The sequence below is a fragment of the Tachypleus tridentatus genome, chromosome 10 (assembly GCF_004210375.1).
Source record: "Tachypleus tridentatus isolate NWPU-2018 chromosome 10, ASM421037v1, whole genome shotgun sequence".
NCBI lineage: Eukaryota > Metazoa > Arthropoda > Merostomata > Xiphosura > Limulidae > Tachypleus > Tachypleus tridentatus.
The window spans coordinates 100802381-100826201 of record NC_134834.1 but is presented as its reverse complement, the minus strand read 5'-3'; the positions used below and the strand labels follow the sequence as shown (position 1 = coordinate 100826201).

Here is a 23821-nt window from a genome sequence, read left to right as displayed (position 1 = left end):
ATAGGAAGAAAGTTTATCATTTTCTACTAATAGTAAGATGTTTGTCTTCCAGTTAACTAGTACAGCAGAGAAATGGGAAGAAAGTTTATCATTTCCTACTGATAGTAAGATGTTTGTCTTCCAGTTAACTAGTACAGCAGATAAATGGGAAGAAAGTTTATCATTTTCTACTGATAGTAAGATGTTTGTCTTCCAGTTAACTAGTACAGTAGAGAAATGGGAAGAAAGTTTATCATTTTCTACTGATAGTAAGATGTTTGTCTTCCAGTTCACTAGTACAGCAGAGAAATAGGAAGAAAGTTTATCATTTTCTACTGATAGTAAGATGTTTGTCTTCCAGTTAACTAGTACAGCAGAGAAATAGGAAGAAAGTTTATCATTTTCTACTGATAGTAAGATGTTTGTCTTCCAGTTAACTAGTACAGCAGAGAAATAGGAAGAAAGTTTATCATTTTCTACTGATAGTAAGATGTTTGTCTTCCAGTTAACTAGTAGAGCAGAGAAATAGGAAGAAAGTTTATCATTTTCTACTGATAGTAAGATGTTTGTCTTCCAGTTAACTAGTACAGCAGAGAAATAGGAAGAAAGTTTATCATTTCCTACTGATAATAAGATGTTTGTCTTCCAGTTAACTAGTACAGCAGAGAAATGGGAAGAAAGTTTATCATTTCCTACTTATAATAAGATGTTTGTCTTCCAGTTAACTAGTACAGCAGAGAAATAGGAAGAAAGTTTATCATTTCCTACTGATAATAAGATGTTTGACTTCCAGTTAACTAGTACAGCAGAGAAATAGGAAGAAAGTTTATCATTTTCTACTGATAGTGAGATGTTTGTCTTCCAGTTAACTAGTACAGCAGAGAAATGGGAAGAAAGTTTATCATTTTCTACTGATAGTAAGATGTTTGTCTTCCAGTTCACTAGTACAGCAGAGAAATAGGAAGAAAGTTTATCATTTTCTACTGATAGTAAGATGTTTGTCTTCCAGTTAACTAGTACAGCAGAGAAATAGGAAGAAAGTTTATCATTCTCTACTGATAGTGAGATGTTTGTCTTCCAGTTAACTAGTACAGCAGAGAAATGGGAAGAAAGTTTATCATTTTCTACTGATACTGAGATGTTTGTTTTCCAGTTAACTAGTACAGCAGAGAAATGGGAAGAAAGTTTATCATTTCCTACTGATAGTAAGATGTTTGTCTTCCAGTCAACTAGTACAGCAGAGAAATAGGAAGAATGTTTATCATTTCCTACTGATAGTAAGATGTTTGTCTTCCAGTTAACTAGTACAGCAGAGAAATAGGAAGAAAGTTTATCATTTTCTACTGATCGTAAGATGTTTGTCTTCCAGTTAACTAGTACAGCAGAGAAATGGGAAGAAAGTTTATCATTTTCTACTGATAGTGAGATGTTTGTCTTCCAGTCAACTAGTACAGCAGAGAAATGGGAAGAAAGTTTATCATTTTCTACTGATAGTAAGATGTTTGTCTTCCAGATAACTAGTACAGCAGATAAATGGGAAGAAAGTTTATCATTTTCTACTGATAATGAGATGTTTGTTTTCCAGTTAACTAGTACAGCAGAGAAATAGGAAGAAAGTTTATCATTTTCTACTGATAGTAAGATGTTTGTCTTCCAGTTAACTAGTACAGCAGAGAAATAGGAAGAAAGTTTATCATTTCCTACTGATAATAAGATGTTTGTCTTCCAGGTCACTAGTGCAGCAGAGAAATAGGAAGAAAGTTTATCATTTTCTACTAATAGTAAGATGTTTGTCTTCCAGTTAACTAGTACAGCAGAGAAATGGGAAGAAAGTTTATCATTTCCTACTGATAGTAAGATGTTTGTCTTCCAGTTAACTAGTACAGCAGATAAATGGGAAGAAAGTTTATCATTTTCTACTGATAGTAAGATGTTTGTCTTCCAGTTAACTAGTACAGTAGAGAAATGGGAAGAAAGTTTATCATTTTCTACTGATAGTAAGATGTTTGTGTTCCAGTTAACTAGTACAGCAGAGAAATAGGAAGAAAGTTTATCATTTTCTACTGATAGTAAGATGTTTGTCTTCCAGTTAACTAGTACAGCAGAGAAATAGGAAGAAAGTTTATCATTTTCTACTGATAGTAAGATGTTTGTCTTCCAGTTAACTAGTAGAGCAGAGAAATAGGAAGAAAGTTTATCATTTTCTACTGATAGTAAGATGTTTGTCTTCCAGTTAACTAGTACAGCAGAGAAATAGGAAGAAAGTTTATCATTTCCTACTGATAGTAAGATGTTTGTCTTCCAGTTAACTAGTACAGCAGAGAAATGGGAAGAAAGTTTATCATTTCTACTTATAATAAGATGTTTGTCTTCCAGTTAACTAGTACAGCAGAGAAATAGGAAGAAAGTTTATCATTTCCTACTGATAATAAGATGTTTGTCTTCCAGTTAACTAGTACAGCAGAGAAATAGGAAGAAAGTTTATCATTTTCTACTAATAGTAAGATGTTTGTCTTCCAGTTAACTAGTACAGCAGAGAAATGGGAAGAAAGTTTATCATTTCCTACTGATAGTAAGATGTTTGTCTTCCAGTTAACTAGTACAGCAGAGAAATGGGAAGAAAGTTTATCATTTCCTACTGATAGTAAGATGTTTGTCTTCCAGTTAACTAGTACATCAGAGAAATAGGAAGAAAGTTTATCATTTTCTACTGATAGTAAGATGTTTTTCTTCCAGTTAGCTAGTACAGCAGAGAAATAGGAAGAAAGTTTATCATTTCCTACTGATAGTAAGATGTTTGTCTTCCAGTTAACTTGTACAGCAGAAAAATGGGAAGAAAGTTTATCATTTTCTTCTGATAGTAAGATGTTTGTCTTCCAGTTAACTAGTACAGCAGAGAAATGGGAAGAAAGTTTATCATTTTCTACTGACAGTAAGATGTTTGTCTTCCAGTTAACTAGTACAGCAGAGAAATAAGAAGAAAGTTTATCATTTCCTACTGATAGTAAGATGTTTGTCTTCCAGTTAACTAGTACAACAGAGAAATGGGAAGAAAGTTTGTCATTTCTTACTGATAGTAAGATGTTTGTCTTCCAGTTAACTAGTACAGCAGAGAAATGGGAAGAAAGTTTATCATTTCCTACTGATAGTAAGATGTTTGTCTTCCAGTTAACTAGTACAGCAGAGAAATAGGAAGAAAGTTTATCATTTCCTACTGATAGTAAGATGTTTGTCTTCCAGTTAACTAGTACAGCAGAGAAATGGGAAGAAAGTTTATCATTTTCTACTGATAATGAGATGTTTGTCTTCCAGTTAACTAGTACAGCAGTGAAATGGGAAGAAAGTTTGTCATTTCTTACTGATAGTAAGATGTTTGTCTTCCAGTTAACTAGTACAGCAGAGAAATGGGAAGAAAGTTTATCATTTCCTACTGATAGTAAGATGTTTGTCTTCCAGTTAACTGGTACAGCAGTTTTGTGTTTATTGTATCCCAAGTCACCTGAGAAACTGAATTTAGTGATATGTATGTCACAAATGTATATGTGTGTATGATAAATATTGTGTGTTTTTAGTACTAGTATTTAAAACTTGAAATATGAAATAAGGATGTAGTCTTTAAAAAGTTAATGGGCCTAATGTATTATGACAATTATATTTAGTTTTAATCATGTTTCACCAGCTTGCAAAAAAACGTTCATTGCACAGTAAATGGCTTATACTAATAATGTGTGTGTATTTTGTTATAGTAAAGCCACATCTGGCTATCTTCTGTGTCCACCTTGGTGCATAATAATAATTTTCTGACCACTACAATTTTTATAATAATAAGATTATACCAAAATGTTTGATAAATAGTTGTCATACTGTCAAAATTAGTGGTTTGTGTACAATATTTGAGTTAATGGATATTATAACAAGGTAATGTTACTTTCTTGTTAACTGTATTAGTTAAAAATATTTTTCTCATCTTCGGTGCATTATAGTTCATATATGTATATATATATGCATTACCTAAATTATGTTAATTTTAGACTTTTTTAAACCATAAAGTAAACAATGGTTGACACTTTTTAGGGTTTCTTTTGGGAGTTCAAGAGGATCGATGGTTGAAACACTGGTGTTTGATAACACAGAGGACATGGATTTCTCACCACTGGAGAATCAGTAAGTAGTTAAAATTTGTAGTAACTGATGTTCAGTGCATTGGAGAATTATACATTTAACATAGTATGAACATTTATAGTTACAAAACCTGGTAAGTTTTGTGTACATTTATTTTCCTACATTGTGAGAATACGTGATTATTTATTTCTGCTACCTGTTCTGAGAAGATGTCAAAGTGGACATTTATGACAATGTTTCCAAGCTCTTTGGTTTATGGAAAACCAACAGAGAAAGAGGAAGCAGTTTGTGTTGGTATACTTGGGTTCGTTATGGGAATATTGTGAACATGCCATTAGGTGACTGGTCTCTAAGAAGGGTCAGTTGTGAAAAGATGATTTTTATCTGCATGGTTTGATCACTTGGATTCACTACTCGGTTGTTAGTCAATTCAGTAGGAACCTCAAGACAATAACTGGGGGATATTCATTTACCAGAATTTTTTACCCTTATTAATTTTGTGAAGGTCAGTATCACCTTACATTAATCGAACATTTGTTTGGACTTTTATCAAGATCACCAGAATTGACAGGAAGACATAACAGTACATTTGGATTTCTGTAGAAATAACCAGTATTGGTAGTAAAACCATTTGGTAATGGATTATCCACAGCTGAGTGAATCATTTTCCAGTGGAGGGATCATGACTAGAAAACAAGTGTATAAAATTCTCAGTGAAACATCTTTGATCTGTTTCGTGGCATCCCTGGTGGCTTAGCAGAAAACTTGACAGCTTATAATGCTAAGTTTTGGGGATCGATTCTTTCTGTAGCTCCAGCAGAAATAACACTACACAACAATTTTTTTTTTTTAAGTTTTGCTTCCTGAAAAGTTTTTGCTGATTGTGACAGGTACGTGGTGGGTATGCACAAATATAGTTTTGGTTTTGCTTCATCACATAGGAACTCTGAGAAATAGACAGTTAACTGTTTACTGGCAGTAACATGTGAAAAGGTTGTATCCATGACATATCTTTACGGGTGAAGGGGCTGTATCCATGACATATCTTTACGTCTTTACGGGTGAAAAGGTTGTATCCATGACATATCTTTATGGGTGAAAAGTTTGTATCCATGACATATCTTTATGGGTGAAAAGGCTGTATCCATGACATATCTTTATGGGTGAAGAGGTTGTATCCATGACATATCTTTATGGGTGAAGAGGTTGTATCCATGACATATATTTATGGGTGAAAAGGTTATATCCATGACAAATCTTTATGGGTGAAGGGGCTGCATTAATGACATATTTGTTGATGAGTACATAAATATTGCGCAAACATCAGACCTTTGTACATACTTACTTTGTCACACTCTATCTGCCTTTAGTTTGAGGATACTGATGTTTTACAGGTAGTACAGGATTAATAAACAACGTTCAGCAAATAAATCATTATTATGAAGTTTCTCTAATACAAGATCAATAAAGATTTAAAATCTAGAATTTTTTATTTTTTCCAGAGTAGTTGTGTGTGTGTGTGTGTGTAGTTGTAACCTATCACACAACTTCACAGAAATCACATTAAGCTACCTTGCTAGTTTATTGATACACCAAAAAATATCTAGAAGGGGAATAAAATCTGCTGTAGTGGTTAACACTGTAGTAGTATTATGATCTTTGATCTCTGAGGAAGATTAGTTAATTTGTTTGTTGTTAAAAGCACAAAGCTACATGATAGACTGTGTGTGCTCTGCTCACCACAAGCATCTGAACCTGAGTTTTAACATTATAAGCCTTCAGATTTACCTCTCACCTATCAGGGGGTTCAACATATTTGCTTATTCACAATCAGGGTTTCAGTAATATGAGTCCCCAGACTCACCATGAGCCACTGGAAGTGTAGAGCCTCGGGGAAACAAATATTATTTATTTCATATATACATATATATGGACAACTGGGGTATTTCAGACACTTTCAACTAGATAAAGGTTCACCGAGATGTTTTTCCACCACCTAACTTAAAGAACATATTCGTAGTTTAACTAATTACAATATAACAAATGTTAAAGTAGGTTCAGACACTCCGTGCTACCAATGTATTGTGAAGTTTATTTTGCCTGAGATTACAGCTTTAAATTTATAAAACATCTAACCTGATCAACAAATCATGCAGCAACCATCATTGAAATAAAATATAAAAACACACTATCCAGCCACAGGCATGGAGAATAGGACTTCTATAGAATAGTTTGTTAAAGGTAGAAACATTTTAACAGCTCTTTGTTTCACTATCTTTGAAACTTGATACACCTTAAAGTATCTTAATACTTTCTGGTAGTGCTATGTATTCCTAATACTCTTAACTCTACTATAGTTAAGTTCCAGTGCATCTCTCAGGTATTACTTCCTAGCAAGTAGTATTTATGATTCACCTTTCACACTAAGGTTAAATATCAACAGGTTTTCAACTGTAGATTTCTGTTAATGTGGTTGCTTTGATCATAAAAAAATTATACATCATAAACTAATTGAAATCGATTTGTAATTTCCCTATTTTATTGATCTGTTGATGATCTAGTCAAACATAGCTTGTGAGCTCAGATAGTGGTATTAGCAGATATATCATTTTAAAACTAACAGTGAATGTCAGACGGTATCTACCATCCCTGTAGTTATATAAATTTACATTACTAAATGATCAAAGAAAGGATTAATAGAATTAGAAATAACCATGAAAAGGCACATCCCATAATTAAAGGTCAGCTGTTAATTTGTTAAATAAAGGTCAGCTGTTAATTTCATTTTGTGTTCTTGAAGTATTTCCCAAATTCATCATTTTTATTCCCTAGTTTGTATTTTTTAATGTAGTGTTAGATTTCGACAGATTGTTAGATTTTACTCATGACAAAACACTTCTTATCAGAAATTAACATCAAATGTTACTTTAACACGCCGGATTACAGATAGTGTAAGAAATTTTAATTTATCAGCAATAAGGATGAACAAGGCTATCATTTAAGAAAATAAAAATAATGATCCTTCAGAAACAGTAAGAAGAGACTAGCTATCAGTATTCTTACTTTAACAATAATCAAATAACATCTTACTCAATAATATAAATACAAATTAATAATGTTATTACATTATTAACAGAAAGAATATACCAGCTATCAGTATTCTTACTTTAACAATAATAAAATAAAACCAGATAACAACTTACTCAACAATATAAATATAAATAACATACTAATAATGTTGTTACTTTATTAAAAATAAGAACAGACTAGTTATCAGTGTTCTTATTTTAACGATAATAAAAATAAAACCAGTTAGCATGATACTCAACAATCGAAATACAAACTAATAATATTGTTACATTATTAATAATAAAAACAGACTAATTTTCAGTGTTCTTTCTTTAACAATAATGAAACAAAACCAGATAACAACTTGCTCAACAATATAAATATAAATAACATACTAATAATGTTGTTCTTTATTAACAATAAGAACAGAGTAGCCATCAGTCAGTGTTCTTTCTTTAACAATAATGACACAATACCAGATGACAACTTACTCAACAATATAAATACAAACTAATATTGTTGTTACGTTATTAACAATAAGAACACACTAGCTGTCAGTGTTCTTACAATAACAATAATAAAATAGGATAACAACTTACTCAATAATATAAATACAAACTAATATTGTTGTTACTTTATTAACAATAAGAACAGACTAGCTGTCAGTGTTCTTACAATAACAATAATAAAATAGGATAACACCTTACTCAACAATATAAATACAAACTAATAATGTTGTTACATTATTAACAATAAGAACAGACTAGCTGTCAGTGTCTTACAATAACAATAATAAAATAGGATAACAACTTACTCAACAATATAAATACAAACTAATAATGTTGTTACTTTATTAACAATAAGAACAGACTAGCTGTCAGTGTTCTTACAATAACAATAATAAAATAGGATAACAACTTACTCAATAATATAAATACAAACTAATATTGTTGTTACTTTATTAACAATAAGAACAGACTAGCTGTCAGTGTTCTTACAATAACAATAATAAAATAGGATAACACCTTACTCAACAATATAAATACAAACTAATAATGTTGTTACTTTATTAACAATAAGAACAGACTAGCTGTCAGTGTCTTACAATAACAATAATAAAATAGGATAACACCTTACTCAACAATGTAAATATAAATAACATACTAATAATGTTACTTTATTAACAATGAGAACAAACTAACCTTCAGTGTTTTATCTTTAACAATAATAAAACCAGATAACATCTAACTTAATAATAGAAATACAATTCAATAACGTTATTATATTATTAGGTGAAAGAATAGACCAGCTGTCAGTGTTCTTATTTTTAACAATAATAAAATAACACCAGTTAACATGATACTCAACGATCGAAATAGTAACTAGTGATGTTGTTACGTTATTAGCAATAAGAACAGAATAGCTGTCAGTGTTTTATCTTTAACAATAATAAAATAAAACCAGATAACAACTTACTGAACAATGTAAATATAAATAACATACTGGTAATGGTGTTACCTTATTAACAATAAGAACAGACTAGCTGTCAGTCAGTGTTCTTTCTTCAACAATAATGATATTAAGTCAGATAACAACTTACTAAACAACAGAAATACAAACCAAAAATGTTGTTACCTTATTAACAATAAGAACAGAGTAGCTTTCAGTGTTCTATTTTTTACAATAATGAAACAAAATCAGATAAGAACTTACTCAACAATATAAATATAAATATAAATAACATACTAATAATGTTGTTTCTTTCTTAAGAACAGACCAGCTGTCAATGTTTTTACTTTAACAATAATCAAATAAAACCAGTTAACATGATATTCAACAATTAGAACAGACAAGCTATCAGTATTCTTTCTTTAGTGATAATAAAATAAAACCAGTTTACATGATACTCAACAACAGTAATACAAACTTATAATGTTATTAACTTATTAACAATAAGAGCAGAGTAGCTATCAGTATTCTTTCTTTAATGATAATAAAATATAGTCAGATAACAACTTATTTAACAACAGAAATACAAACCAGTTGCTACTTTATTAACAATAAGACAGACAAGCTGTCAGTGTTCCTACTTTAACGATAATAAAATAAGACCAGTTAACAAGATACCCAACAATCGAAATACAAACTAATAATGATGTTACACTATTAACAGAAAGCATAGACCATCTATCAGTGCTCTTACTTTAACTATAATAAAAAAAATATATAACAACTTATTGAGCAACATGAATCTAAATTAGATACTGATAATGTTGTTACTTTGTTAATACAGTAGCTATCAGTGTTCTTTCTTTAACAATAATAAAACCAGATATCATATTCAATAATAGAAATACAAATGAATAATGTTGTTACATTATGAACAGAAAAAATAAACCAGCTATCACTGTTCTTGGTTTAACAATAATAAAATAAAACCACATAACACCTCACTCAATAATATAAATGTAAATAACATAATTATAATGTGATTAATTTATTAACAATAATAAAATAAGACCTGTTAACATAATACTCAACAATCGAAATACAAACTAATGATGTTTTTACATTATTAAGAGAAAGAATGGACCAGCTGTCAGTGTTCGTGCTTTAATAATAATAAAATAAAATGATAACGATTTACTGAACAATATAACTATAAATAAGATAGTAATAATATTGTTAATTTATTAACAACAAGCTTTCAGTGTTCCTTCTTTAAGAATAATGAAATAAAATCAGATAATAACTTACTCAATAATATAAATAAACATTATTATGTTTTTTTATCAACAATAAGAATAGAGTAGTCATCAGTGATATTTCTTTAACAATAATGAGATAAACCGAGATAACAACTGAGTGAACAAGAGAAATATGAACTAATATTGTTGTTACGTTATTAACAATAAGGACACACTATGTGTCAGTGTTTTTACTTTAACAATAATAAAATACAACCAGATAAGAACTTACTTAAGGATATAAATACAAACTGATAATGATGTCATGTTATTAACAATAACAATAGACTTGCTCTCAGCTAACAATTTGCATAGCGACAAAAATATAAATGAATAATGCTATTACATTATTAATAACAAAAATAGACTAGTTATCAGTGTTCTTTCTTTATCAATAGTAAAAGGCCCGGCATGGCCAAGCCTGTTAAGGCGTGCGACTTGTAATTCGAGGGTCGCGGCTTCGCATCCCCATCGCGCCAAACATGCTCGCCTTTTTAGCCGTGGGAACATTATAATGTGTCGTTCAATCCCACTATTCGTTGGTAAAAGAGTAGCCCAAGAGATACCCCTCGAATAGCTTTGCGCGAATTTAAAAAACCAAACCAATCAATAGTAAAATCAAACCATCTAATAACTTACTAAACAACAGAAATACACACTAATAATGTGTTTACTTTATTAATAATACGGACAGACTAGCTGGCAGTGTTTTTACTTTAATTATTCCTAAGAGAAATATAAATTATTAATTTTTTTACATTATTTAACGCGTCGATCTACATCGCCCCCCCGATAGTACAGCAATATGTCTCCGGATTTACAACGCTAAAATCAGAGATTCGATTCCCCTCGGTGGGCTCAGCAGATAGCCCGATGTGGCTTTGCTATAAGAAAACTCGCACACTCGGTCTACATCTTAATATGTAGGTCTGTTCAAAAAATACGCGGACTGTTTGAATTGCGTGGCTCCAGTTGGTTCCAGGGGACTCCGCTTGGTGTCGCTAGGTTCGCACATATCAGCTGATTACGAAGCCATTTCCCGATTGCAGATATCTTCATTTGTGTATTAGCTACGCGGTTTTAAGTGAAGTGCGATTTTTTCGTTTGGCGGATTTCAGAATGAATGACCTGAAGGAGCAACGACTTGCTGTAAAACTTTGTGTTAAACTTGGAAAATCTGCGACTAAAACTTTTGCTATGCTTAACACGGCTTACGGTGATGTTGCTATGAATCGTACGGCATGTTTCAAGTGGCATGAACGTTTTAAGGATGGTCGACAGTCCATTGAAAATGATGAGCGTCCTGGACGTCCTTCCACGTCAACTGACGACCCACACGTCGACAAAATCAACACCCTGGTGCGGGCAAATCAACGTCTGACTGTCAGGTAGCTTGCTGAAGAGTGTGGGATATCAGTTGGATCTTGTTACGAGATTTTGACCAAAAAATTGAAGATGCACCGCGTTGCTGCGAAATTCAGCCCTCAGAACTCGTGAGTTTTTGGCCAAACACTCAATCACTGTTCTTCCTCCCCCCCTACTCACCTGACCTTGCTCCTTGCGATTTTTTCTTGTTCCCCAAACTCAAAAGACCCTTGAAAGGAAGAAGATTTGAGACGATTCCCGAGATTAAGGCAAATGCGACGAAGGAGCTGGAGGACATTACAAAAGAAGCGTACCAGGGCTGTTTCAACAAGTGGAAACACCGTTGGGATAAGTGTGTACGTTGGGGAGAAGAGTACTTTGAAGGGGTTCCAGACCTGTAACTTCTAAATAAAGTACATTTTGTTTTATGACGTCAGTCCGCGTATTTTGTGAACAGCCCTCGTAAATCAAATGTAGCTTTGCACAACTAGTGACGGTTTGTGTTTTTTTAGGATTTTCCCAATTATTATGTAAAACGAGACGGTCTGTGTCGAAGTAAAAAAAAAAAAACGAACTAAATGTGATGTCTGGGATCTTTCATTTCTTATAATGTTGCTGAAAGTAATAACAGCAAAACTATAAGTGTGTTTGTTAATAAACAAATGTAAAATAAAATCATTTTTACCCCATCAACAATATGAGAAGGCAATGTAATGGTATTGTTATTTTATCACCAGACTTCATTGTTATTTTCCCAACAATAGGAAAAGACGTGGTAATGTCATTGCTATTTATCAACAATAAGAAAAAAAACTTAAAAAGTTGTTACTGAATTGAGAAAAGCGGAGAAGCTAACGATATTTTTATTTTATCAACCATAAGAACAGTTAAACATAAAGTGTTTTTTATGTTTCTTTTTCAAGATGAAACGGTTTGATACTGATTTTAGCAATAATTAAAATATGCAAAGATATTGTGGCACTTTAAGAAAAAAAAAGCAACATTTATTTTAAGGAACGCTAAGATATATGTTGTTTATAACATTAGTTTGTTTTTATCATCTATCTCTGTAAGTCTCTAGCATGATGTCATAAGCCTACAGACTTATACATATAGGTGAAAAAACACTAGCCTGATGTCATAAGGCTAGAGACTTACACAGATAGATGAAAGACACTAGCCTGATCTCATAAGCCTAGAGACATACACAGATAGATGAGAAAAGACTAGACTAATGTAATAATCATTGTTGTGATCACTGGTTTGTTCTTGATTCTTCAGAACACTAGTATAACCCTTACTGTAACTTGTACTGAAGTAATATTTAATTAGTATGTAAATTAACAAGAAAACTATTAATTTTGTACAAAGGGATGAAACTTATACAAAAATAAGAATTATTACTTTAATAGTGTGATTAGTTATTAAGACTAAAACTGGTAATCTAACAGCACTGTTACGTTAAGAAAGCTTGACATTTTATTCTACAAAATAAATTACTTTGTTCTAAGTAGGCTGGTAAGTTTTTATGACCGTGGGGCCAAATACCGGATCTGTCATTAACATAATATATGTAAATACTTAGTTTTATATGTGTGATGAAACGACTTTTCAAAGTTGTTGTCCTGTCGTATAATAATTCATTGTGAATACTGTGTCTTAACAGTTTATCAGAGAAAGTTACTTTGTATACCCACATACTTTGATTGATATTTAGGTTTGATCAAGTGATCTTCATAGCTATTCTAAAATTCCATGAACATTTTATTTTTAATAATTATATTATAGATCTTGTGTTTGCTCAGCGTGTCATCAACTATTTTCAAACATGAACTTTTAGTTTCGATAATTTTCAACAGATGGCAAACTTACGTTTCTCGCGATGAAACCACACAGCAAGCTATCAGAACTGTATCGCAGAACGGCTGGTATTGGTATTAATGAACCTGACGATGACCGAAGAAGGTCGAAACGTTGTTCGCTCTTCTATGTAAAGTGTTTTCTCAGCCCAAACGAGCCGTTTTTGCATATAAATGGTATTAACACTTTTATTGATAAAGAGAGAATAACGTTTCGACCCTCCTAGGTCATCTTCAGGTTAATATGAGAAAACAGTAGCCTGCTGTCATTAGCCTAGAAACACACGCACAGATATTTGAGAAAAAAATAGCCTAGTGACTTACAGTGGTAGATGAGAAAACACTAGCCTGATGTATAAATATAAATATATTTATGAATAGATAAATGTGAAAACAGTAGTCTGATATATAGAGATAAATAGAACACATAAATGTAAAAACATTAGCTTGATGTATGAAGATAAATACAACAGCTAGATAAGGAAACAGTAGCCCGATGTTAAATGTGAAATAAAACAGGTTTAACAGGGTAAAATATTTTTTATTTAATGGGCAGTAGAAGGTTAGACCACACTTTTGGCCATTAAACATTAAGGAGAGAGGACGATGTCTTCGACTTCAAAAATTATTTTTCAAATAAATATGAATCAATACCAGCATTACTATTTATTTTTGGTTTTAACTGTCTTATTATTAAAGAGTATTATATTTTTACTTTATTAGTATTATTTTCATTATGTAAGTTTTGTTGTTGTTTTCAAACTGATCTTTATTATGTACAAGGAAGGACAAATGATTACATTTATTCGCTTGTTTAAGTCGGCCCGGCATGGCCTAGCGCGTAAGGCGTGCGACTCATAATCCGAGGGTCGCGGGTTCGTGCCCGCGTCGCGCTAAACATGCTCGCCCTCCCAGCCGTGGGGGTGTATAATGTGACGGTCAATCCCACTATTCGTTGGTAAAAGAGTAGCCCAAGAGTTGCCGGTGGGTGGTGATGACTAGCTGCCTTCCCTCTAGTCTTACACTGCTAAATTAGGGACGGCAAGCACAGATAGCCCTCGAGTAGCTTTGTGCGAAATTCCAAAACAAACAAACAAACTTGTTTAAGTCATTCATTTAAAATTCACCATATTATTGACAACTGTATTTATAAATAATTTCATGTATTATGGACCTGTAAAAACTTTAATAAATAACTGCTTACAATTTTTCTTGATATTTTTACACCATTTTTAATTTATGATTTGTTTCTGCTCATAAAACTTCCCCCTATTATATTGCTCATACAGTTCTTTATTATTTGTATGCGCATTTTCGTTGTTATTTTTATAAAATTCTGTTTTATATTTCTTCAATGTTTTTGAAAATTACGGTAATTAAAAACTCAGATATGAGCTGTTTTTTTATCTCTGTTGCTTTCACTATGTAAGTGAAAGGATATATTAAAATAGTTGACGTATTCAAAGTCCAAATGTTCGGCTGGTTCTCGCTTTTTATTGTTTTAGTTTGACAGAACCTACGATACTTTAATGTTTAAGAAAATTCATTATTTGTTGTCCATTTGTAATTTTGTATTTAAATGTTATATTCAAGTAGAAACTATAACTAAGATTTATAAAACGAGTACAGATGATCGTCTGTTAGAAACACACGTCACCGACATAGAAATATCAGTGTGTAGGTGGACGTAAAACTATTTTATTACTCGTTTTTCTACGTTAATCACATATAAAGTGCTCTAGGAGATGGACGCCCAAACTTAAGCCTTTCTTTTTTAAAATCATTTCACTTAAACACGAGAGAGAGAAAGGGGTCTTTGTAACGTCATTGATAAAAGTTCTGGCCTGTTTCTAAAAGAAAACTGTATAAAATCCAATTCAAGGTTTTATATATTACATTTAAAGCTAAATTAACAGTTTTATAATTTAATATCTTAATGGACATTGATTCTATATCAAAACTTATTTTCTGTACGATATAAGATATTTAGAATAGTTTTAAATTCAAAAGCGCTATAAGCTGAATTTTGTATTTCTAGTTAATGCTTTCGTTAGACAAGCAAGAAGTTTAGATAATTTGTCATTATAACCAGAATAGGTTTAAGGTTTAGAGAGAATTTCATTGGGATCTTTATGTTTTTCTGGCGCCTCTTAAAGGACAGGTGGAGCGTTCGTTAGTTACTCAAAACTACATAAAGCTTTATTGTTAATATTAAAAGCAGACACTTTTAGTCGTTTCTTGAACAATAACATAAATGCTGATATTCTTGTATTGTTAGTTTTCCATTATAACCGTTTTATATTGTATATCTGCATTTAAAATTACACTGAGACTTATTTTTCAATTCTTTAGAAGTTTCTGTTTGATGTTTAGTAAAATGTTGTTAATCTTATGGAGGTTTGGCAGGTAAAGTTCTATTCTACAAAATATTTTCTTCATATTAATACATATATTCATTCTTTTTAGGGATTTTTTAAAAATAAATCTTAACATTATTACGATAGGAAATTTCGTTTGCTTCATCATTGGAGGATGTCTTATCTTCTTTAACTGTTTTGGTTATAACTGTAGTGAAAGTGTTAGCTTGAACAGCTGTTAACAGAATACTTGGTAAACTATGTCAGAGATTGCGTCTTCTATTATTTGACATTTTTAAGTGACCGAGATACGTTTTAAATATGTGGGTTGGTGTGCATAGTCATACAAAGTACAGATATATAAACAGTGACTAATATATAGAGAAATACAACAGACAAATGTGAAAACAGTACACTAATATGTATACAGATGTGAAGACAATAAGACTCATGTGTAGACAGATGTAAAACAATGAAGTAGAAACAGAACTGTGGCAGGTAGACCTGTTTTAACATGTAGCAAACTAATGGATATAAACAGGACTATGATAGGCAGACCTGTTTTAACATGTAGTAAACTAATGGATATAAACAAAACTATGATAAGCAGACCTGTTTTAACATGTAGTAAACTAATGGATATAAACAGAATTATAACAGGTTGTTGTTTTTTTTTCGTAGAAGTTATCTGAAAGTCTCATAAAGTCGGTGTTATTTTCGAGTAGTATCAAAATACCATATATGTGGACTCTAACATGTGTTACATAGCTTCAAAACTTTAATAGTTTCTATGTTTTATTTGGAAACACAATAATAGGTCGAAAGCTCTGTTATTATCATGATACTTTCTATAGCCAGTAGGATCACAGGAAATACCCTATGTTTTGTGAGATATTTCTATTCTGTTTTACTTTACCCTATCTACAGAAGAATGCATTAAGATTGTCAAATGCAGTAGAAATATTTCCAGAATCTTGAGATCCGTTATTATGATTGGTTACAGAAAAAAGATGAACTACAAATGCAGTTTTAAAGTAGACCCATGTGAGAACCACAGCTTGTCTGGTGTCTGATACTAAAATGAGAATGGACTTGTATCTCACAACGGCTGGTATGGGTATTAACACTTTTAGTGATAAACAGAAAACATCGTTTCTACCTTCCTAGGTCATCTTCAGGTTAACAATGAGAATGGACTTGCTGAAAACGCATGCCTTGTGTCTGATAATGAAACAGACTGGACTTGCTGAGAACTCTTGTTTCGTGTCTCATATTGAAATAAACTGGACTTGCTGAGAACTCTAGCTTCATGTCTGATAATGAAACAGACTGGACTTGCTGAGAACTCTTGCCTTGTGTCTGATATTGAAATGAGAATGGACTTTCATCTCAAAACGGCTAGTATGGGTATTAATATTTTTACTGATAAGCAGAGAACAACGTTTCAACTTTCCTACTTCATCTGCATGTTAACAATAAGAATGGACTTGCTGAGAACTCTTGCCTCGTGTCTGATAATGAAACAGACTGGACTTGCTGAGAACTCTTGCCTCGTGTCTGATATTCAAAGAGACTGGACTTGCTGAGGACCCTTGGTTTGTGTCTGATATTGAAAGAGACTGAACTTGCTGAGAACTCTTGCCTACTGAGACAACCAGGACTTACTACAAAGTCTTTCCCTCTGTCTGATCTTAAGAGAAATAGGCCTAATTTTGACTTGTTTGAGCATTTGTCATCAGATATCTTCATTTCTCTGAACATCTGCTGACTGTGTGGTTTTACTATAACTTACTTTTATCTATCTTTTATGAAATGGAGTTTTCTTTCATCCACTCTTTTCCTAAAAATGTAACTTATTTTCTTCTTTTCAACTTCAAACACTTATATTTTAGTTACGTCCTTGCTTTTGGTGGTTTTTTTAGTTGTTGTATCGTGATCAAAGCTACTCGTGGGCTATCCATGCTAGTCGTCTCTAATTTAAAAGTGTAAGTCTAAAAGGAAGGCAGATAGTCAACATTACCAACCGCAAACTCTTTGACTACTCTTTACCAATAAATAGTGGGGTTTACAGTTACATTATAACACTCTAATGGGTAGAAGGGCAAGTGTGTTCGGTAACAGGATTCGAACTCGCGACTCCCAGATTGTGAATTGAATGCCCTATCTATCAGGCATGCCAATGGTTTCGTGAACATCGTTGGCGTTCTTACAAGTACTGAAAGTTCTATATGAACGAAGTATTAATATTCACTTACAAATACTGAAAGTTCTATATGAACGAAGTATTAATATTCACTTACAAGTACTGAAAGTTCTATATGAACGAAATATTAATATTCACTTACAAGTACTGAAAGTTCTATATGAACGAAATATTAATATTCACTTACAAGTACTGAAAGTTCTATATGAACGAAATATTAATATTCACTTACAAGTACTGAAAGTTCTATATGAACGAAATATTAATATTCACTTACAAGTACTGAAAGTTCTATATGAACGAAATATTAATATTCACTTACAAGTACTGAAAGTTCTATATGAACGAAATATTAATATTCACTTACAAGTACTGAAAGTTCTATATGAACGAAATATTAATATTCACTTACAAGTACTGAAAGTTCTATACGAACGAAATATTAATATTCACTTACAAGTACTGAAAGCTCTATGCGAACGAAATATTAATATTCACTTACAAGTACTGAAAGCTCTATGCGAACGAAACATTAATATTCACTTACAAGTACTGAAAGCTCTATGCGAACGAAATATTAATATTCAGTTACAAGTACTGAAAGTTCTAAGCGAACGAAATATTAATATTCAGTTACAAGTACTGAAAGTTCTATACGAACGAAATATTAATATTCAGTTACAAGTACTGAAAGCTCTATACGGACGAAGTATTAATATTCACTTACAAGTACTGAAAGCTCTATACGAACGAAGTATTAATATTCACTTACAAGTACTGAAAGCTCTATACGAACGAAGTATTAATATTCACTTACAAGTACTGAAAGCTCTATACGAACGAAGTATTAATATTCACTTACAAGTACTGAAAGCTCTATACGAACGAAGTATTAATATTCACTTACAAGTACTGAAAGCTCTATACGAACGAAGTATTAATATTCACTTACAAGTACTGAAAGCTCTATACGAACGAAGTATTAATATTCACTTACAAGTACTGAAAGCTCTATACGAACGAAGTATTAATATTCATGAATGTTAACAGAATACCAATATTACTTGTTTATTTTATTACGCTGACCTTGGCAGGCCCACATATAATCGGTTTATTCTTACACAACCCTACTTTAAATCCTAAATAAAAAGCCAATACGTATGTCCGTATTCCGCATGTACTTCCATACTGTTAAAGTGACAGGCCTAATGTTTATTGTTCTGTAGTTACACTTGTTATTAAACACATCCTTATATAAAAACCACATCAAGGAACGTGAAGAAACATTCGTTGAGACTACTGGTAAACATTAATTCAACTGACTGAAGTGTGAATTGTGAAACCAATATTCTTAGCACCTTAAAACATACTGCTTCGTGTTTTTGTGGCAAAACCAAACCCTTGGAGAAATTGTACCTGGCCTAAGAGCCTTATAGTTCTTTAAACTTCCCAATTTTTTCTTAACAAGCTCAAAATTAAAGCTACTTTTTTATCTTGTTTCTACTTGTCAACTCTATCAGACAGACTCCTGGATAACTCTATCAGATAGGCTCCTGGATAACTCTATTAGACAGACTTCTAGATAACTCGCTTCAATGCCATAAGAAAAGTATTAATAGACATGAACTGGTGAAGAGAGTTACATAATACATGATGAACGAAGTCTTAAGTACCTCTCCCATCTAAACATAATAAATAAGAAACTTACAGGCTAAACTGTGCGAGGCTAACCTAATCCTAGACACAAACGTGACTCTATTTTAAAAGGGTTTTGTATGTAAAAATAGGATTGTGTGTGTGTGTGTGTATGACTGCAGTGTGCAACTGTAATGTGAACACAGACTGATAGTGGGATCATACATAAGTGAAACTAGTGAAATATACGAGTTAATATTATTCCATGAACTGGACACAGCACGGAAAGGGGGTGTTCATTGAAAACTGTGGACAGTAGACAAAGTCTGAGTAATGTAACAACAAGGTAACAAGGGTCATTACCTAGGATTCAGTAACAGTATAAAGTAAATAACAATTCCATTGGAGGAGGAAAAGGAATACGCTGACCCTCCTGGTCAAAACATGGTTCGAGTCTCGATGATAAAGAATAGGTGGTAAAAGCAGATACTTAGTTCTAACTTTATAGCTATAATAACTAACTACCTTAATACTATTTTGCCACAAATTTTTAATCTTTCATCGGTATAATTAAATGTTGAATAAAGAAGGCTATATATATGTAATGAGGAGGTAAAGATTCGTCTTGATTCAAACCTGTAAGATAAATTTATGTTAGGCATATATAACAGAATTATATTAGTAAGTGCTGAAAAAAGGATGTGGAAAGAAGGTAAACTTGGATAAAACTTTCGATAGTACAGACAGAATAAAGTGATAAGCTAAAAACTTCATACTTATCCTGCTGAAGAATCTCCCGTAGTCTTACTTTGTAAGTGATAATTAATCACCCTGCTGAAGAACCTCCCGTAGTCTTACTTTGTAAGTGATAATTAATCACCCTGCTGAAGAATCTCCCGTAGTCTTACTTTGTAAGTGATAATTAATCACCCTGCTGAAGAACCTCCCGTAGTATTACTTTGTAAGTGATAATTAATCACCCTGCTGAAGAACCTCCCGTAGTCTTACATTGTAAGTGATAATTAATCGAACTGACAGATACAATTCCATAAATCTTCGCTTATACTTCATAGTAAAGGTCTTTATAGTTTTCGATTCTTTTTACCATTCGTCCTGTCCAAGTAAACAGCCGTCATATCTTACCAACTTTTATCAGTTATCTGTAGCTCTGTTTCTTCTCCAGCCACTTGAAATATAATGTGATGTTCGTTTCGATGTAGTGAACATATCAGAACTTTAATCTTAGTAAACCACCTTTCTGGACAAATAAACATGATGTCCACCTTGACCACCTTTCTGGACAAATAAACATGATGTCCACCTTGACCACCTTTCTGGACAAATAAACATGATGTCCACCTTGACCAGCTTTCTGAACAAATAAACATGATGTACTTTGTGTTACTGCTACTTTAGTTTGATCACAAGTGGAGTAAAAGAGAAGGCATGCTTTTTGTGACGTCAGTATGATTATTACACAAAACAGTTGTGTATCTCAGAGTTCTGAACTTAAAGATAGAGAAAACATTGAAATAATCAAACATAACATGTTTTACTGTCTCTAGGCAATATGTGCAAATATTATTATAAGGGTTTCTATCATTGGACAATTCATTTCTTTTATCAAAAGGTCCACACACACACACTGAATAAAGCTGTACAATCAGTCTCTTGTTTGTTTGTTTTGAATTTCACACAAAGCTACACGAGGGCTATCTGTGCTAGCTGTCCCTAATTTAGCAGTGTAAGACTAGAGGGAAGGCAGCTAGTCATCACCACCCACCGCCAACTCTTGGGCTACTCTTTTACCAACGAATAGTGGGATCTATAGTAACATTGTGACATTCCTTACTACTAAAAAAAGGCGAGAATCTTCAGTGTAACATAGAATCGAGTAACAAACTTTAGAATAATGTTAAGATGTCATTTGTTAATGGAGTCATAAGTATAGATGGTTTTAATTTCAGACATACTGAGTGAGAAATGCTTGAGTGAAACTGTGAGGGAGAAAGGTTTTTGTAGGCTGTTAAAGATGTATTTCTTCACCAGGGGACCTACTAGAAACAATGTTGTTTTAAATCTATAGTTAACTTCAAATATAGAAATGATTGAGAGTGTGGAAACTGGAAAACACTTAAGTACAATGATCATTGTTGTATTGGGTTTGATGTTTTGTTGTATATGGAAATCAGGAACAATGATATTTTGATTCCAAATTTAAGAAAAACAAATTTGAATTGGTCAGCTGGGTTATTTGGAGAGACTGATCACATGTGGAAAATGTTTAAAGAGAAATTTTAAATATTAAAAGTAAACATATTTCTAATAGAAAAAGGGTGGCTGGAAAGAAAAACAGGGTGGTTTAAAAAGAGTATAAGAGATCAAATTCAAGAAAAGTATCATAAATATAAGGACTATAATTTGAATGACATTATACTTAGAATATTGCAGAAGAAAAGGAAAGGTTGTCAAACAGAACATTAAGACCTCAAAGAGGATCTGTAAGAAAATGTTATCTGAAAATGTAAACATTTGTAGTGAAGATTTCTTTCAATATATCAAGAATAAACAAAATGTTACAAGGGGGAGGTAGGACCTTTTGGAATGATAAAAAAGGCTCCTATCTGATGATTATGAGATGTCTGGATTATTAAGGTTTCCCTTTTTCTTTGGTTTTTACTGATGAAGATTCAAACAGCATTCCATATCCTTAACAGTTGATAGATGAAAACAAAACTGAACAAAATGGCACTGTTAATTCTGAGCTTGTTAAGAAAAAACTGGGAAGTTTAGAAAACCTTAAATCTCTTGGGCCAGATAATATTTTCCTGTGGGTTTTCAAGGAAGTTAAAGATTTGATGCATGAGCCACATGCAACTATTTGTTGTAAATCCTTGAATAATGGGCAGATGCAAAAGGATTGGAAGATAGCTAATGCTACTCATGTTTTCAAGAGGTGACAAAATTGTCCTAGTTATTATAGGCCAATTAGAATTAAATCAGTTATTTGGGGGAAAAGTATTAGAAAGTCTGATAAAAGATGGTTTACAAAGTCATTTAATAACGTTTAAAATTTTATTGGATGGTCAACATGGTTTTACTGAGGAAATATCTTGTCTTATAAATCTTTTGACATTTCTTGAAAATGTTATTGCTTGTGCAGGTGAGGGTAAAATGTAGATTTCATCTGAATTTTCAGAAAGCCTTTGACAAAATTTCACATAAGAGACATGTAAAAGTGTTCTGTTCCTAGGTGTGTGGATAAATTGGCCAATTAGATAGATGAGCAGCTTGATGGTAGAAACCAGAGGGTTGTTATATAATGTCACAAGTGGTGTACCTCAGGGATCAGTTTTAGGATCATTTTATTATATCAGTAATATAGATGAAGAAATGGGTAATGAATTACTTAAATTTTCTGACAACAATAAAAGGTATTGGGTGTTGATAACTGTGAAGAGGATGCTACTGCTTTATGAAAGGATTTAGATTATTTAGTGGGTTAGGCAAACAAATGGAAGATGGGATTTAAAAAATTATGGTAAATTCAAGATAATACATGTAACTTATCATAATTTGAATTATAAGTGTAATTAACAGTGTCATAAAAGATAGGAATCCTCATGGGATGGGTAATCAGTATCTTTAGACGTCCATCCATCCTAGTTGCTAGTGGCAGGAAATATAGGATTTTAAGTTGTATTTTACAGAATACAAGTTTAAAGAATTTATAATTTCATTGTATAGGTCACAGGTTAGAACACATTTGGAGTATTGTATTCAGTCTTGGGGTCTTTATCTTAGAAGGTCATTGAATTATTGGAAAGGATTGAGAAACAGGTTACCAGAATGATACCTAGGATGGAGGGGTTGTCATATAAAGAGATATTAAGATCTCTTAAATTCTCTTCTCATGAAAAAAAGAAGACTTAGGAAGATCTCTTTGAGTTGTTTAAGTTTGTAAAGGGAGTTGATGGATCATATTGCATCATACTCAATGGCAAGAATAAGACTAGGGGACACAAATATAAATTTGACAAGGTAGGAGTCATTTTCAGCTAAGACAGTTTTATTTTTTCTGACAATGTTTGACCTCTGGAATGGGTTGACTTTGGATATTGTGGATGCTGTAAATTTAAGTGAGTTTAAGAGAAAGTTTGATCATTATATGAATGATAAGGACTGACCTTAAGATTTCAATTTATTTATTCTATAGTTTTAGTGTAGCTTAGAGAATGGAAACAGCCGAGATATATCAATAGTTCCCTTGTTGTATAACTTTATTATAAGTCTTATCTTAGCACTTACTAAGTTTGCTGTGTTTGGTTTTGGTTTTCTTTTAGTTTCAGTCTCTTTATTCTAATCTTCTATTTATTTAATCTTCATCTTTTTAACGTTTTATCTGTTTCATGGAAGTATGGGCATTACAACTGGTAGTATAAAGAATCAAATAGAAAGATACATCAACAGAGATTAATAAGCAAT

At 32.2% G+C, this 23821-nt stretch overlaps 1 protein-coding gene across 4 annotated transcripts in view; it reads left to right on the top strand.

Annotated features, from left to right (window-relative positions):
* The window catches only part of LOC143229960 (uncharacterized), a 164875-nt gene that overhangs the window by 43062 nt on the left and 97992 nt on the right, over window positions 1-23821 (top strand). For all 4 annotated transcript variants that reach the window (XM_076462851.1, XM_076462850.1, XM_076462849.1 and 1 more), the window contains exon 3: window positions 4054-4143. In XM_076462851.1, coding sequence (XP_076318966.1) covers window positions 4054-4143 — 90 coding nt within the window. The remainder of the gene's footprint in view (window positions 1-4053; window positions 4144-23821) is intronic.